The sequence below is a fragment of the Otolemur garnettii genome, unplaced genomic scaffold (assembly GCF_000181295.1).
Source record: "Otolemur garnettii isolate 467f Iridium unplaced genomic scaffold, OtoGar3 scaffold00006, whole genome shotgun sequence".
Classification (NCBI taxonomy): Eukaryota; Metazoa; Chordata; class Mammalia; order Primates; family Galagidae; genus Otolemur; species Otolemur garnettii.
The window spans coordinates 30,228,075-30,244,968 of record NW_003852401.1 but is presented as its reverse complement, the minus strand read 5'-3'; the positions used below and the strand labels follow the sequence as shown (position 1 = coordinate 30,244,968).

Here is a 16,894-nt window from a genome sequence, read left to right as displayed (position 1 = left end):
CTGTGGGGTGACATGGGGCATGCACCGGTGAGACTCCATCTACCCTGGACAACCTTTCTAAGCCTTAGCTCTCTATGAATTCCAGGCATCTAGCGTCCCTTGTTGCCTACCTGTGAGTAATGAACTTGCTGCACTTAACGTGCTGTGTTAGTGTCCTGTCTCACTGGACTCACGCAAGTGACTGACACATTAGCAAGGTGTTTAGAGTCCTTCCCTGGGATTGATACGAGTGCATAGAGAATCTGCTTTATGTTTGGCTTCTATAAATAATGATAGTAGGAACATACACGTGCAAGTCTTTCTGTGGACGGTTTCCTTTCCCTTGGACACCCCTGCCTTTTATGATTCTATCTGCACTATTCCATAAGGTGGAAGTCTTCACAAAGTATGAGGTCCACAGCCTCTAGTGAACCCAGCTCTATGTCCAGCAGCAGCAACGTAGGGCTTGGTCCCTTCTGTGGTCTCTCTCTAGCTCGTGTGTCACCACAGAATGTCCTCAGAACCTTGACTGCAGTGGTACAGTGAGTCACTACTCCTTGTGAGACTATGGAACCAAAGCGGGAAAAAGAATCATGGCCTTGACTCCTACAGGCCTGCACTTCACCTTGGAAAGATATTCTTTTGGGTCACATTTTTAGACAGGGGACATGTTAGCTCCCTACATTAGCATGTTATGGCTATTCTAGCATATACCTACAACTTTCCTCTTCCCATGGTAGAGGAAATAGTGAGGGATGCACAGACCACCTTGAAAAAACACTAAAAAGACACAGAGTAAAATCCCAATACTGGTAACATTTTTTTTTCTTTTCTTTGAGATACAGTCTCACTTTGTCACCCCTTGGTAGAGTGCTGTGGCTTCACTGTTCACAGCAACCTTAGACCCTTGGGTTCAAGCAATTCTCTTGCTTTAGCCTCCCGAGTAGTTGAGACCAGAGGCACCTGCCACATCACCCAGCTATTTTTAGAACGGGATCTTACTCTTGCTCAGGCTGGTCTCAAACTCCTGAGCTCAAGCAACCCACTGACTTTGGCCCCCCAGAGCGCTGGGATTAAAGGCCTGAGCCACCACACCCAGCCTCCAATACTAGTAATTTTAGGAAGTATAATGATGGAGAACATTTTTCTTCCATGTACGTTTTTTGCAATTGTCTAAGTCTTCTATCATGGGAGTACATATTACTTTGGCATTTTTTAAAATCCTTTTTTTAGAGAAAGTTCTTTCATTAATCTGTGTGTGATATTTTATTCCATAAATGATTCTTCACTTCCACCATCCTTTTAAAGTACACTATACATAAACCATAGCAAATGCTCTTGCTATGAAGACACACTGAAGGTGTGTCTCTCTCCCTGCCCCCTCTCCTTCCCACACAGGAATACAGGTGGGCCTCTATGCTATGGTAGAAAGAACTGTGCATTTAGAGTCGAAGACCTTGGTTTTAACTCCTGGTTCTGTTATTTAAAAGCATGACTGGGATCACGTCACATAGCCTAGGATGGCTTCCTTATCATAAAAGACAGGTGGCTTATGGGAGACCTCTGTAAAGATCAAGTGTGACACGACAAAGCAAGTTCTTTGCCAATCATTAATGATTGCCAACTGTCTAATCAAATTCATTTAAGACTAGCTGACCTGTCTAAAATTTGCATGAATCATTCTGAATCACCCTGTGCATCTCTCTCTCCCAGTTGGGTCATAACAGTGTTTTGTTTCCTCTTTGACTATGTCTAATGCCATCAGAGCAGCAGCAAGACACACCCATAACACAAATCAGGACAAATGAGCACTTTACCTCTGTGTTTCCTGGACGGATTCCTCGGTGCTCTCCTTGTATTCTGGGACAGTGTTATTCAAATCCATGCACACTTTGCCAACAAATGCTCGCTGTCCAAATTTATCTGCAAAGTACACACACAAAGAGTCTGAAGGCATAGTTTATTTTTCAAATACTACCTTTTCTAAGCCTTTAAAAAACATGTTTAAATTGAAATTATTATAAAAAACTTCAGTGAAAATGTAAATAGTTACCCACCATCACAGCACTTAAGATATAACAGCAGCAATCCCCACTAAATTCACTAAGTCATAAAGGTTCATCCATTTATCGCTTCCCCACCCCGCCCCATCCTCATTCCCAGGCTGACCGGGAAAAAATTGGGTGTTTTTTATGTATTATTCAGATTTTCCCTTTGTTTATACAGTTTGTACATATTTTTTCTGAAGTCACTGCTCTCATCTTATCACATGGTAAAGAGTCAAAGACCTTGATTTTAACTCCTTTCTCTAGGGCCTCAGACCCTAGAGAAAGACTCTATTAGTCCTTGACACACCTACATTGTTTTTTTTCCTTCTTTCCTTCTCTTTTTTCCCCCAACTCACAATCTCCCTTTTATCTCTTACTCTATCACCACCCCTTAGATTGAGTGTCATATTTTATGCAATGTATTTTAAAAATATGATTACAATCCCACCATAAACAATTTGTTTCTATTTTGTTCAAATACTTTTAGTAAATTTCCTATAAATTCTGTCTCTTTAATATGGTCCTCCCTCTTGATAAAACACAGAATGGTGTAGGAAAAGTTGGTTTTAAATCCTGGTTGAAAACTCCATGGGTGCTGGAGTTGGACAGATGTGGATTGAGTCCTTATTCCTCTGATTACTCCCAGGATGGTGGATATTGCTTGACTAAAGTGCCCAGTGTCCTCCGCTAAGTGCAGGGTTATGAGGAGTACGTGCAATAATGTCTGCAAGGTGGCTTGCACATGAGAATCAGATGCCGTGCTGCTGTGCTTCTTCACTGCAGCAGTGCCGGCATCATTATCTCTTGGGAATTTTGCTTAGTCCCACTAGCAGCTCTCAGCACTAAAGAACCTAGTCCTCATCAGGTGCTGGAAGAATTTGATTTCAGCCAGAAAGTTGAAGCTACAGAGGGCAATGGTAATTGTTTCTTATAATGTCTCCTCCTCTGTCAGAAGAGTCTTTCAGAAGTCTTTCTGCCTGTCTCATTTTCCTGTAATTCATTTTAATACTTCACCATTAGACTAATGTTCTGAAAATACTGCTTCCATCAAGTAACTCAGCTGTCTCAATACCTTCTTTGAGCCCGTGATGTACATTCAAGCTTCTCTGTAGTCTGACCACACCCACTCCATGCAGTGAATCCCCTCCTCCAGTTAAACTACTCTGCTTCCTGCGCCTGCATCTGCTAAGGAGATTTCCTGTCCCCAGATTCTTGTCCATGCCATTTCCCCTGTCTAGAAGACATGTAATACTCCCATCTTATGTTCCCTTGAAAGCCTGGTATAAATGTCCCTTCCACCTGGGCATGGTGGTTCACACCTATAATCCCAGCACTTTGGGAGCCCAAAGCAGCAGGATCACTTAAGACCAGGAGTTCAAGATCAGCCTTGGCAACAGAGTAAGACCCTGTCTCTACAAAAAGTAGAAACATGAGCCAAGCTTGGTGGCACATTCCTGCAGTTCCAGCTACTCAGGAAGCTAAGGCAGGAGGATCTCTTGAGCTCAGGACTGTGAGGCCACAGGGAGCTATGATGATGCCACTGCACTCTAGCCTAGAGAACAGATCAAAATCTTGTCGTTAATTCATTCATAAATAAATACCCCTTCCATGAAGTCTTCCAGACAACCTAGTCCTGGGTTCTCTTTGCTTCCTCTGAAAACTGTGATGTCTATGTTCAGTGTTATCCTTCAGACCTTCAGGGTAAACTACCTTGTCTAGCAAGTAGTGGCATCAATGCATCAGCCAACAGTATTTACTAAGCACCTCCTATGTACCAGGTACTGTGCCGGGTACAAATTTTGGACTCATCAACCTAAATACAGTCTCAGCTCTGCTTATAAGCTGTGCAGTGTTGGGCATGTTACTTAACTTCTCTGAGCATCAGTTTACCCACCTATAATGAGAACATCATTAACAACCTCAGAAGGGTCGGTATAGCAGAGCTAATCCATACAGTGTGCTTTGTACAGTGCCAGGCATCTAGCAGCAGCACCACAGTTGTAACTAGTTGTTGATCTATGCATGCAGGCATTCTGTACGGCTCCTCAGGGGCACCAACTATTTTCCATTTTTCCCATTGTTTCCATTTCATTATGCTCCAGCACCTAACACGGTGCCTTGAGTCTAGCCAATAGCCAAAACATGTCTACTAATTATAATAAAATAAGCTGTTGCCACAGCTAGAATTAGCAAGCTTGCCCTAAAAAGCCCCGAATTAATATATCTGTAACCAACAACCATAAGCAAATAAACAAATTACTGTAAAAAGTAGACAATATTCAAGGGCCACAGTGATACACAGACATTTAATTCCTGCCCAAGAAGAAAAAAAGAAAATGCAATGCTCAAATTCTAGCAATTAAAAAGGCAGGGCTGCCCGCAAGTACATGTGAGACGGGTGCGAGGCAAGGTCTGGCCGCCTTTCATGCTTTCCTCTGCTCACCTGTAATTTCGGCAAGGACCAGAGATGAGTCAGTGTGAATTGTTCCGAAGTAGCAGGCTGTGGTTGTTCCATTCTTCAGTGTTCTCCTCTAAAAATAAGTCACAAAAACCATGAATCGCATGTGCCCAGGAAAAGTCACGTGGCCTATTCAGAGAGAAATAGAGTTCTAGCTTTTAAATTTAAAATGTTTTTATTTAAAGGTATGCCATCTTGATGTGGAATATAGTAAATGGCAAAAGTATTTTAATTCCCCAAGTGTGAGCTGGAGAAGTTGACACTTCTGATTTCCTAGATTCAAACAGTTCTGTGTTTGACGATTTATAAAATGCGACGCTGATTAATTCCTTATTTTTTTGGTATTGTTTAAGGATATCCAACTGTTATGGCACACGGGAGTATGTAAATAAGATTTTTCTGATACAGAGTAAAAATCTTTAGCCAGCCTTCTGGTTTTGCCCGGCTGACTGACCACAGGTCTCCATCTTCTTAGCAAATCACCACTAACCTAACAGCAAAGGAAAGCACAACTTATTAACCCACAGAAAGAATGTCAGAGGTGACCTGAGCGTAGCAGACATTTCAACATCTTCTGGGAAGACAAAAAACATGGATGCGAACTGAGCAGTAACTCAGAGAGAGGGAGAGAAGTATGTGGGTAGAAGCAGGGAAATGGCTGAAAGTCTGTGTACGGATGATTAACACCTGGCAAGAGCCGTCTCTTCCCTGTTAAAGTCAACTCAGAACCTGTTCCTCAGAGGAGAAAATTACTCTTTGTAGAAACTGGATAGTATTTAGAGTACACAAGGACCAAAGGACAAGGAGAGAAAGGGGGTTTCAGTGAAAATCTGGGTGACCTGCAGGGTCGTCTTTCTCAGAATGCCCCCTGTACTAAGGCCACCACTCCTACCAGCAGACTAAAGGATTCCTCTCTAGAGAAAAGGAACATCTCTAGAATAAAAACGTCCTCACAGTAGTCTTTGAGGCCCACAATTGGAAAAGCTGTTCATCATCTTTATTCCATAATGACATTCACTGCTCAAGAAGTGTTACCTCCGGTTGGACGCGCTGGCTCACACCTATAATCCTAGTACTCTGGGAGGCCAAGGTGGGCAGATCTGTTGAGCTCAGGAATTTGAGACCAGCCCTAGCAAAAGTGAGACCCTGTCTCTAAAAATAGCCAGGTGTTGTGGCAGGCACTTGTAGTCCCAGCTACTCAGGAGGCTGAGGTAAGAGGATCACTTGAGCTCAAGAGTTTGAGGTTGCTGTGAGCTATGATGCCACAGCACTCTAATGAGGATAATAAAGTGAGAAAGATGACCAGGAGCTCCAAAGCCTTTTAAGTGATTAGATAATTTCCAAGGAACTAAAATAGGGAAGAAAACACATATCACTCCCTTTCTTTTCATCTTGTGCCTTAGCAACTTGATACATCTTTGGGATTAGTTGGATTCCTCCTTATTCAATCTGTCCAGTTATTGACAGTCCCTAGAGTAAGCATACTCATTCTATTACTCAAGATGGTATTTGAAGGCTCAGTGCCTGTAGCTCAGTGGCCAGGGCGCCAGCCACATAGACCAGAGTTGGCAGGTTCAAACCCAACCTGGGCCTGCTAAACAACAATGGCAACTACAACAAAAAAATAGCTGGGCATTGTGTTAGGCACCTATAGTCCCAGCTACTTGGGAGGCTGAGGCAAGAGAATCGCTTATGCCCAAGAGTTTCAGGTTGCTGTGAGCTGTGACACTCTACCAAGGGCGTCATAGTGAGACTGTGTCTCAAAAAAAAAAAAAAACAAAGAGGCTCAGTACCTATAGCTCAAGCAGCTAAGGTGTCAGCCACATATACCAGAGCTGGTGGGTTCGAATCCAGCCGGGGCCTGCCAAATGAGAATGACAACTACAACCAAAAAATAGACAGGTGTTGTGGTGGGTGCCTGTAGTTCCAGCTACTTGGGAGGCTAAGGCAAGAGAATTACTTAAGCCAGTGGTTCTCAACCTGTGGGTTACGACCTCTTTGGAGGTCAAACGACCCTTTCACGGGGGTCACCTAATATCAGATATTTACCTTACGATTCGTAACAGTAGCAAAATTACAGTTATGAAGTAGCAACGAAAATAATTTTATGGTTGGGGATCACCACAACATGAGGAACTGTATTAAAGGGTTGCAGCATTAAGAAGATTAAGAACCACTGGCTTAAGCCCAGGAGTTGGAGGTTGCTGTGAGCTGTGATGCCACAACACTCTACCCAGGGCAACAGCTTGAGGCTCTGTCTCAAAAAAAAAAGGGGGGAGGCATTTGCCACCAGTTTTGTTCTGGCACATTCAATCATACTATCCTGTTCCTTGACTATAATTTGGGTAGATTCTAGAAGGTTCTAGTTTTTTTATTCTTTTTAGTACCACTTGAAAGTACAATCTCTCATATAGTGTGTGATGTTTAAAGGGAGACTATTCCAGGCATTGTTTATTGGACCTTTTTCTTTAATAATCTCAGGAGATATTTAATAATATATACTTTAAATTATTTGAAGATTAAATTATCACTGCCATAATCTATGGTGCAAATTCCTTCTAGTAGTTGTATGACTATTTTGGGGGGAGAAAATGTTTTAAACCCCCCAAATCTTATTCCTATTCATGAGTACTTCCTCTACACCCCTTCGCATTGCCACAGTGACCCTGCAGCCTCGCAACAGGTTCCAGTTAGCAAATCTCAACTTTCTTAAACAGATGCCAACCATACCTTTCGCTTACCCAACCGAAAACTTTGCGGGCCTACTCCTAACCAGAAACGCAGGATGTATGCCCAGCGAATACTTGCCAGGAATAAAACATTTTATTCTCACCAATATATAAAAATATATTCTATTTTATACTCACTGATGTCAAATACTTAAATAAACCTCTGATGTAAAAAATAATTTTTATAGTATATTCCCTAAAGGACATATAGTCCTTGGTACTTTATCTCTTTAAACATAACAGACCGATCTGTCTGGAATGTTGATACTACGGCAGCTTTACTATATATATTTTGACACCATAGCATCTGTCTGCATTAAGGAATATTAGGATTAATTTATTGGAGTATCTGTATAAGGAATATGCATGCTTTACTTTAACAAGTGTGTCATTTTTTTTATTAGGTAGATGGTGTCAATTTCAAAACTGATTGAACTGAGTCAGGTTCTAGAAATTTAAAGCCAAATCTGTGACAAACTCTGTAAGTTCACGGATGCTGTGCCGTACCATTGACTCCTTGGTTTTATTTTTCCTCCCATTTTTTGTTCTTTGCCACAATTTCATGACTCATTCCCTTTTGTTGTACACTGTGCAATTTTAAGCTATCTCAAACCGTTTTTAGAACAATATGAGGTCTAAATAAACTTGAGAATCAAGATTTGGTGTGGTTAGCACAGTTCATTAACACAATGTACTAGCAACTTCATACATAGCTCTAGTCCTTCTCAGCTTTGCTGGTGTCGTGTGCAGGCCTGCTAAATATGTAAGCTCCACAATTACTCCGGCTTTACAATTATGCTAGGCACATGCACACAGGACATCACTTGGTTTTACTCTTTAAGCTCCGAATAATGCAAAGAAACGGTTGCAGATGGCAGGATGGCTAGGTCAGTCACTGCAGAAGGCTTGTGATACTGTCACCTCTATAGTCAACGGACCCAATAAAACCAGCAATGAGCCCAGCAAAAATTCAGGAGTGTTCAGACCAAGGGTGCTGAACAACATGAGGCAGGAGCCAGATGAAAAGGCCCTTGTAGCTTTAACTTCTTTGCTGCAGAAGCTGTTTCCAGTTACTGAGTGAGTTTTGGTGATGGGCATAGGGTTGGAATAGAAAGAAAGAAACGGATTTTCTTGAAAGAATCTATAACAGTGGTTTCAACCTGTGGGTAGTGACCCCTTTTTAACAATGAAAATACATTACGGCATTAGTAAGGGTGAGAACCACTGGTCTACAAGAAAGTACATTTTCAGAGCTAACCAGTTCCCTCTGGTGGTGTTAATGATTAAGTCACATTTTGTCACGTGCCCTGCAGTTTGGGACCATCCTATTTTCCTTCCTTGGAAGGAAATAACATGATATCAGATACCAGAATAACGTGATATCCTTCTAATGGTCTTAATTTTACATTTCCTTGGGCATTTTTTAAAGCAAACACATAGATCTCTTACCATGTGCCAGACACTCTTCTAAGAATCTCACAAATATTAACTTGCTTAATTCTCGTAAGAATCCTGTGAAGTAGGTACTATCATGAGCTCTGTTTTTTGCAGATGGAGAAAATGAGTCACAGAACTTTCCAAAGGTCACACAGCTATTTGCTCCATATGGTCTTCAGAATAGCATTAGATAGAGGTTGGCAGGAATAAGGAACACACATCACATTAAACCCAAATTTGACACAGCAAACACAAGAAGTAAAGAGAGTAATACCAAGCCCCCTGATTAGGGATTTAGGACTTGGATTTGAATTCTCTCTTTGACACTGACTAGCTGTGCAGGTGCGGTAGTCACAAACTCACTGGGCTGTGAAAGAATTTAGAAAGTTCTCTACGGCCCACCTTATCCTCAACTATTTATGCCTTATTTAAATCTGCCCTCCCAAGGAGCAAATGCTTCTGCAGATGATCAAACCTAATATCTCACACACACACACACACACACACAGAGGATACTTACGACAACTCGAGTGTATACTTCCTCAGCAAACTCAGTGCTCTGGAATCTGTGTTCCGTAGGAAATGTGTACTTGGTCAGCCACTCCAAAAGGGGCAGGTCTACGTTACTTCCAGCAAAAAAGTACTGAGGGGCATGGATGTGCGTATCAACCAGCCCAGGCATGAAGAACTCACTGGAAAATATGATGAGAAGAGAAGCATTTAATAATACCTTCGTCATTTTACAGATCTTTCAATCACATTTTTCTCTTGGGAATGATTTCACTGTTCACCCCACACAGGTTGATAGCTGATGCAGTCAGACAACTGTAAAATCTTCTGTTACTTTTAAAAGTTAAAAAATAAAAATGAAGCTCTCTGCTAGAGAGATACAGCTCCTGAGTTGGAATGGCTGGTAGGAGGCTAAATGGTGATGATGGAGAGAAGACAAGGCCACAGCATTGAGCAGGAGCCGATCTCGGCGCAGGAAAGGAGGGGAGCTATGATTTAATCCCAGGATTTTGTTCTCATAGCTGGAGGTTGTAGGACAGAGAGCAAAAATGAGAAGGAGGTCTTCAGAACTTCTAGAGTTGTACTGAGGAAGGCTCACAAACTCCCTAAGGGTGACTGAAGAGGAGAAGCAGAGGGGTCGCAATTTTATTTTATTTTTATTTTTATTTTTTGAGACAAGCCTCAAGCTGTTGCCCTGGGTAGAGTGCTGTGGCATCACTGCTCACAGCAACCTCCAACTCCTGAGCTTAAGCTATTTTCTTATCTCAGCCTCCCAAGTAGCTGGGACTACAGGCAACCACCAAAACGCCGTTATTTTTTGGTTGTAGTAGTCATTATTGTTTGGCAGGCCCAGGCTGGATTCGAACCCACCAGCTCTAGTGTATGTGGCTGGCGCTGTAGCTGGTTGAGCTACAGACACGAAGCCGGGGATTACAATTGTAGACCCAGTGGTTATTTGATCTTGGCTGACTATAAGAAATCTAGTCCTTTCCCATGCGATGTTCTTAGAGGCTAAGTTCTGAGCTGGAGCAGCAATAGCAAGGTGGTTAGGAACAGCCACAGGAGCACAAATGGGTGGAGGTGTAAATAGTTGAGTGAAGAGGGAGCTGTGTTGCTATGGCAACCATTCCGGGATGCTTCTGATCACTCCTGCCACTATCCTGATCCACCAACTAATGTGCATATGTCTATTAATTCTTATAATAGAAAGTCCTGGAAAGATGTTTTCAGTTTTCAGAGGCACTACCCACAGAACTGAAGCAGCCTGATACTAACAGACGCAACTTTTCTAAAGAGCTAATCCAGTTCACTAGTCACCAGTTAGGTGTTCAACCTCATTCAAACAGATATTCACCAAAACATGCTCTACCATGACCACCACCTTGATTAAATGTTAAATCATGAAGAAACTTGAACTTGAAATCACAAAGAATACGTTATGTTATCAAATCAAATGTATAAATACCACTCAAATGTGATACAAAGCTGTGAGTCACTCAAAGTGCATTATTTTAAAAAGAGAGCCAGGGGGTGGTACCTGTGGCTCAGTGGGTAGGGCACCGGCCCCATATACCGAGTGTGGCGGGTTCAAACCTGACCCTGGCCAAAGTGCAACAAAAACATAGCTGTGCGTTGTGGCGGGTGCCTATAGTCCCAGCTACTTGGTCCCAGCTATTTGGGAAGCTGAAGCAAAAGAATTGCCTAGGCCCAGGAGTTGGAGGCTGCTGTGAGCTGTGTGATGCCATGGTACTCTAACAAGGGCGATAAAGTGAGACTCTGTCTCTACAAAAAAAAAAAAAAAGAAAGAAAGAAAGAGAGAGAGAGAGAGAGAGAGCCAGGAATGGCAGTGGTGGTGATGATGACAATGGTGACCGCACCTAATGTTTCCTGAATGTGTACATGTCTTGGGGGCTGGGCACAAAATCCTACATGCATCATCTCACGTGTGGGAAGCAGCTGATTGCAAGGGTTAAGAACATGCATTGTGAACTCCAGGCTGCCATCAGCCTGTTATTTAATCTCTCTGTGACTTGGATTCCTCTCATGTAAAATGGAGATAGTAATAGCATCATAGGGTTGTTGTGAGGATTGAGTTAGTTTATCTAAGAATGCTACCTAGATAATGGAAAGTATCAACAAATGTTAGTTACGACAATGACAATGATGTAACGCTCACAACAAACGGATGAAGGATGGGCGTGTTGGCACCTCATTCACATAAGGGTAAGCGAAAGCTCACCAGATTTAAGTAGATTGGGAAAAAAAATCATTAACTAGTTGGTTTAGGGTCCAAGAGTCAAACCCTGGCAGTCTGTCTATAGGCTCAGTATTCTAGGACATCATGTTCCATGTGACAGGACTGCTAATTCACTAAATATAGAAATAAAGAACAGTGAGAACCTTCAAATACGACCAGAAGGCAGCATTAAGTGGACCTGTCATGAAGTGGGAAACACACAGAAGGGAGGATGAAATACGGACTTCTCCCAGGTATTAGTCACTTTCCAGGTCAGTCCTTTGGGTTTTTGCTTTCTCTACCACCAGAAAACAGAATGGCAGGGTGACTTCTTTAAGTAGATAAATTGTTCAATAAAATTTCCCAATTATCTACTATATTTAAGAAACTCTGTTAAGCCTTGTGCAGAGTCCAAACTGAAGTATGTTAATCTTATTGTCTACAAAGACTTTATAATCTAGTTGAAGAAATTAAGGGTGACCGAGTTTGTGTGTGTGAGAAAACGAGAGGGAGAGAGAGAAAGGAGGAGAAAGAGGTTACACATAAAAAATCTTAGTGAACACTTTCACCTCTAGATCTTTACCCAAGCAAAATAAAACATAAATTTATTAAAAGGATCATAGGCTCGGCACCTGTAGCTCAGCGGCTAGGGTGCCAGCCATATACACAGGAACTGGTGGGTTTGAATCCAGCCCGGGTCTGCCAAACAACAATGACAAATGCAAAATTAAAAATACCCAGGCATTGTGGCGGGGACCTGTAGTCCCAGCTACTTGGGAGGCTGAGGCAAGAGAATCACTTAAGCCCAAGAGTTTGAGGTAGCTGTGAGCTGTGATGCCATGGGCAACAGCTTGAGACTGTGTTTCAAAAAAAAAAAAAAAAAAAAAGATTGTAGAGAATGTTTCTATCATTCATATTAACCCTAAATTGGAAACAATATAATTATCTACCACAGGAAAATATGGATAAACAAACTATGGTAAAATGGAATACGATTCACTAATTAAAAAGGATGAACTGATACCCACCACAATATGAATGAATCTCAAAAACATTATATTGAATGGAAGAATCTAGACCCATAAGAGTACTTATTGAGTTATTCTATTTATATAATGTTCAAAAACAGGCAAAAGTAATCTATGTGATAGAAATCAAACAGCGGCTGCCTTGGGTGGGGAGACGGGGGCTGGAGGGAGATTAGAGGGAGATCGAGGGACTTTCCAGAGAAAAATATTATAAAAATAAAATATTCTATATCTCGATTGTTGTGCTGGTTACATGGGTATTTGTCTGAAGGAGCTAAGGAAATTACCCCCAAATATGACTATTTAACATGAAGAATATTTTGAATTAAAGACCATTCAGTCAGGAAGCTTTAGAAAGGGTTTTCCCTCTATCTGCATAAAACCAGACTGACCGGATCAGGGGATCAAAGGGGGCAACTGACTTCCTTTCCTCCCCCTGAATCCTCGCAGACTTGGCCCCAATCCTTTAAAACAAATAACTGTCTCTCAAGTGAATTTACAAGTCAATCTGTTTCTCCCCATCCTTTATGCATCCTCCCTAACAACCACGTGCTGCACCTGTCCTCCATCCTCTTCCCCCTTACCTTCAAAAAGGCATCTATAAAAGTGCCTGACGGCAAATGAGATCATCTTCAGATCTGCAATGTGTCAGTGACCTTGGGTAATCATTCCTGTGGTTCCCCCCATGAGCTTGGTAATTAGAAATGAACATTTCTCTTAATCTGCCTTAACAGTGAGTTTGATCTTTCAATGCACTTTCAGGGGGGAAAAAAAGGCTGAGTTTCACCATGATCCATATAGTGTATATATTTGTCAAAACTTATCAAATTACACGCCTCTGGCCTACACATTTAGGGAAGTTTTTTCCTAAAAAACAAACAAAAAGTATTTTTAAAGTGTCTTGAATACTCAACTTAGCGAACCAGCATAGACGTGTCATTTTCTTTCCAAAAAGAAGGGGATCCTAAAAATCTTTGTTTCTTTGTTTCCTTTAACAGACTATGATATACTCAGCCTCAGGTACAGGAAGATACATCTTGTGGTGAGCATGTATTGGGAGATTCCTGAAATCGCCCAAGCATGAGGTCTCTGAATAAAGACTATGGTGATGGGATGAATGTGTCAATAAGAACTTGATCTTTTCTTAGTTCTAGGAAGCAAAGGAGAGCAATGAGTTAAGAGAGTAAGTTTTTTAACATATGACATAAATTATCAAGAATCTAGAAAGACATTGGGGGAGGAGGGTTGATGTTACACCAAGCCTAGTATCAAGGAGTGACCTCCAAGAAGTCATTGGAAAGTTGGAGTAAGAGGTCACACAGGAGTTAAAGATGGGACTTAGATTTCAAAGTCTTCTCTATGTTGGTGACCCTAGAAATTGATGGTACTAGAGAGTTCCGAGGAAGAAAGAACAAAGCTACACCTTGAGTAACACCCTCCCCTTAAGGAGAGTAAGACTGAGGAGCAGAAGGGCAGAATGGATCTTGGCAGAGTTGTTATCAGGAAAATGGGAAGGGGACAGTGCCTAGAACGTCAAGGGTCAAGGATGCTGGGATGTCAGGGTGTTAGAAAGGACTCTGAAAACCCAAAGCAATGACTGAGGGGGGCACCTAACTTCAGAGGGTTTTAGCTTTTTTCTTTACCAAGTACTTAACGAGTCACTTTCACTTTCATTTCCATCCTAGAGTCTGAAGAGAAGGTGAGGATTGTGAAAGATGGTATTAGAGAAAGTGTTGGGCAGATGGAGAACTCCTTTTAAAGATATCCAGAGTGAAAGTTAGGATGCAGACGAGTGCAAGTCATTTTTGTTTTTCATGTAAAGGAAACCCTAGCATGTTCACCGTGTAGCAGAGGTGCGAAAGTGAAAGAGATAACTCAGGGCCCAAAGTCTCCAGAGCCAACAGGAAAACAAGGAATTTATTACATCTAAAGTGTGATTTTCACTTAGAAAGGTTACAATCCTTTTACGGGAATAGGAAACATTGTGAAATGGTTATTAATGGAAAGATTCACAGAATCAAGATGATAGTCCATGATTTATTATAGATATTGGTACATGCAGACATGTAGGATTAGAGCTGCACATGAAGTTATTGAGCCCACCCGTTCATTTTACAGAAAGAACAAAAGCAATCTCAGGACAGCAAACCAGATCATCTTCAGACTTGCAAATTGTTAGTGACCAAGTCAGGATTCAAATGAACTCTACAGTCGGGGTATTATTTATAGCTAAATTGTAGCTATCAAAAACCCAGCTGGAGCCAGGCACTGCGACCTGTAATCCTAGCGCTCTGGGAGGCCAGTGGGTGGATTGCCTGAGTTCACAGGTTCAGAGACCAGCCTGAGCCACAGAGAGAACCCATCTCTAAAAACAGCTGGGCGTTGTGGCGGGGGCCTGTAGTGCCAGCTACTCAGGAGGCTGAGGATTGCTTAAGCCCAAGAGTTTGAGGTTGCTGTGAGCTACTCTGTCTCAAAACAACAAAACAACACGCATGCTGTCTCAAAAAAAAAGCTTAGCTGGAGGTAACGCAAAGAAAAAAGGTCTGGAGGCTGTAAGGGAAAGGGGAAAAGCTTTCTTTCTCCTCTCGGCCTATCAGCTTTTCTCTTTTCACTTTACTTAATCACCATGATAATTCTCTAAAAAAAATTCTCAACTTCTCCCCAGATATTCCAAACCTGCAGTGTGGGCCAAGGCATACCATAACCTGCGGGAAAAGAACCAGATATGCCCGAAACACACTTACCAGGGTCAGGGCATCCACCGTCTTTTAACCAAGTGGAAAACTTTAATAAAGGTCAACAATCAAAACATACAACTAGATACAGAGGCCCGAGTGGCCCAGTTTGCTCGCACACCATCATGGTCCTCATCAACCTGTTGGGACTGCCTGAGATGTTTTAAAAAGGCCTGCTCATGGCACAAAAACCACAAGATTGTAAAACAAACAACGACACCCTGTCTTTATTGGCAATTTTAGTATTTTGTTCATCAGGGATTTTTGTATTAATTTTTATCTTTTTAATATTGCATTAGAGTATTATTCACCTTGATTACTCCCGCTGCCTTAAATATTATACCTGAGATGAAAGCCTCACCCCAATCCTGGCTCTGAGACCTGTCTATCGCCCATGGCCACTATCTGATCCAGACCTACCAAAGCACTGCCCTGAGCAGGGGGTTCCAGCTGTCATTTTCCTTCCTTAAAAATCCACAGAACAAACACAGTGCTGAGATTGACCTTTAGATATACTCGGTATCCGACCAAGTTGATTAAAAAGGCTGTCAGAGACATTATCCTTTATAATATTTTATCATGGATTAAATTCACCTGCACACAACTTACGTGTTTGATACAAAATTAGTCTGCATTTCAAATATGATTTATCTTCAAAGACTTCAGCTTTCCTCCAAAATTTGAATGATTTCTTACCTACTCTGTGTGCAGTGCTTATGGAGACCCCAGGATCTGCATTTTTCATGTATTTAACTCCAAAGCAACCTCATAAAGAACAATCAAAGGACAGGGGGTAGTGTCTCATACCTGAAATCTTAGCACTCTGGGAGGCTGAGGCAGGAGGATCACTTGAGCTCAGGAGTTAGAGACAAGCCTGAATAAAAGTGAGACGCCCCCCCACCGTCTCACTTTTTATCTAAAAGTAGATAAATTACCTAGGCATTGTGGTGGGTGCCTATAGTCACAGCTACTCGGGAGGCTGAGGCAGGATGATTGCTTGAGCCCAGGCGTTTGAGGTTGCTGTGAGCTAGGCTAATGCCACAGCACTGCAGCCTGGGCAACAGAGTGAGATTCTGTCTCAAAAATAATAATTTAAGTTAGATCTCTTTTTGTTAGAGAGAAAGGGACAACCCAAATGTACCCTCCAACCATTTCTCCATCTCCCCTCCTCCATGTCATCTGCTTTCAAGCCTTCTAATCTACATCACAAGACACGCAACCAGGTGAGTATAATGTCAGTTGTTCCCCAGTGTAGATACTTAGGGAAAATCAAGCAAGAGTAAGTAGATGGTAACAAAGTTCCTGTATGAATTTCCATGCCCATTGCCCACAAAATTCTAAGCTAGAAAGGCAGTGGGGAAAGGGAAGGAGGTAGGGGATGTGAGTTTAACTGTACAGGAAGCAAAACTTTATGAGCAATTATCCTCTTACTCTGGACTGTAACCACAGGCGAGCTTAATGACCAAGATAAACTCAAAGGACAGTGGGTGGCTTTACACCTCACAGCTGCAAAGCTCTAGTGCATGGATTCAAAGTAGGTGTTTTCATTCCTACTCCAATGTTCCTTTTTGGCTCACTGCATGAGCCAAAAGTCAATTCCCAAGTTGTAAAAGTGTTTTCAGAATAAAAACGACACCACTTTTATTGACCTTGGAACTTTTTGAAATAAGATAAAATATTTGTACTTAAAAAAAGTACTGGCTCGGCGCCTATAGCTCAACCGGCTAGGGCGCC

General features: G+C 41.9%; 1 protein-coding gene across 1 annotated transcript in view; it reads right to left on the bottom strand.

Annotated features, from left to right (window-relative positions):
* Window positions 1-16,894, bottom strand: part of GDA (guanine deaminase) — a 95,983-nt gene that overhangs the window by 30,880 nt on the left and 48,209 nt on the right. Inside the window, exons 3-5 of the mRNA XM_003782952.3 lie at window positions 9,172-9,343; window positions 4,471-4,558; window positions 1,797-1,902 (exon numbers count right to left, since the gene is read on the bottom strand). Of these exons, the coding sequence (XP_003783000.1) occupies window positions 1,797-1,902; window positions 4,471-4,558; window positions 9,172-9,343 (366 nt within the window). The remainder of the gene's footprint in view (window positions 1-1,796; window positions 1,903-4,470; window positions 4,559-9,171; window positions 9,344-16,894) is intronic.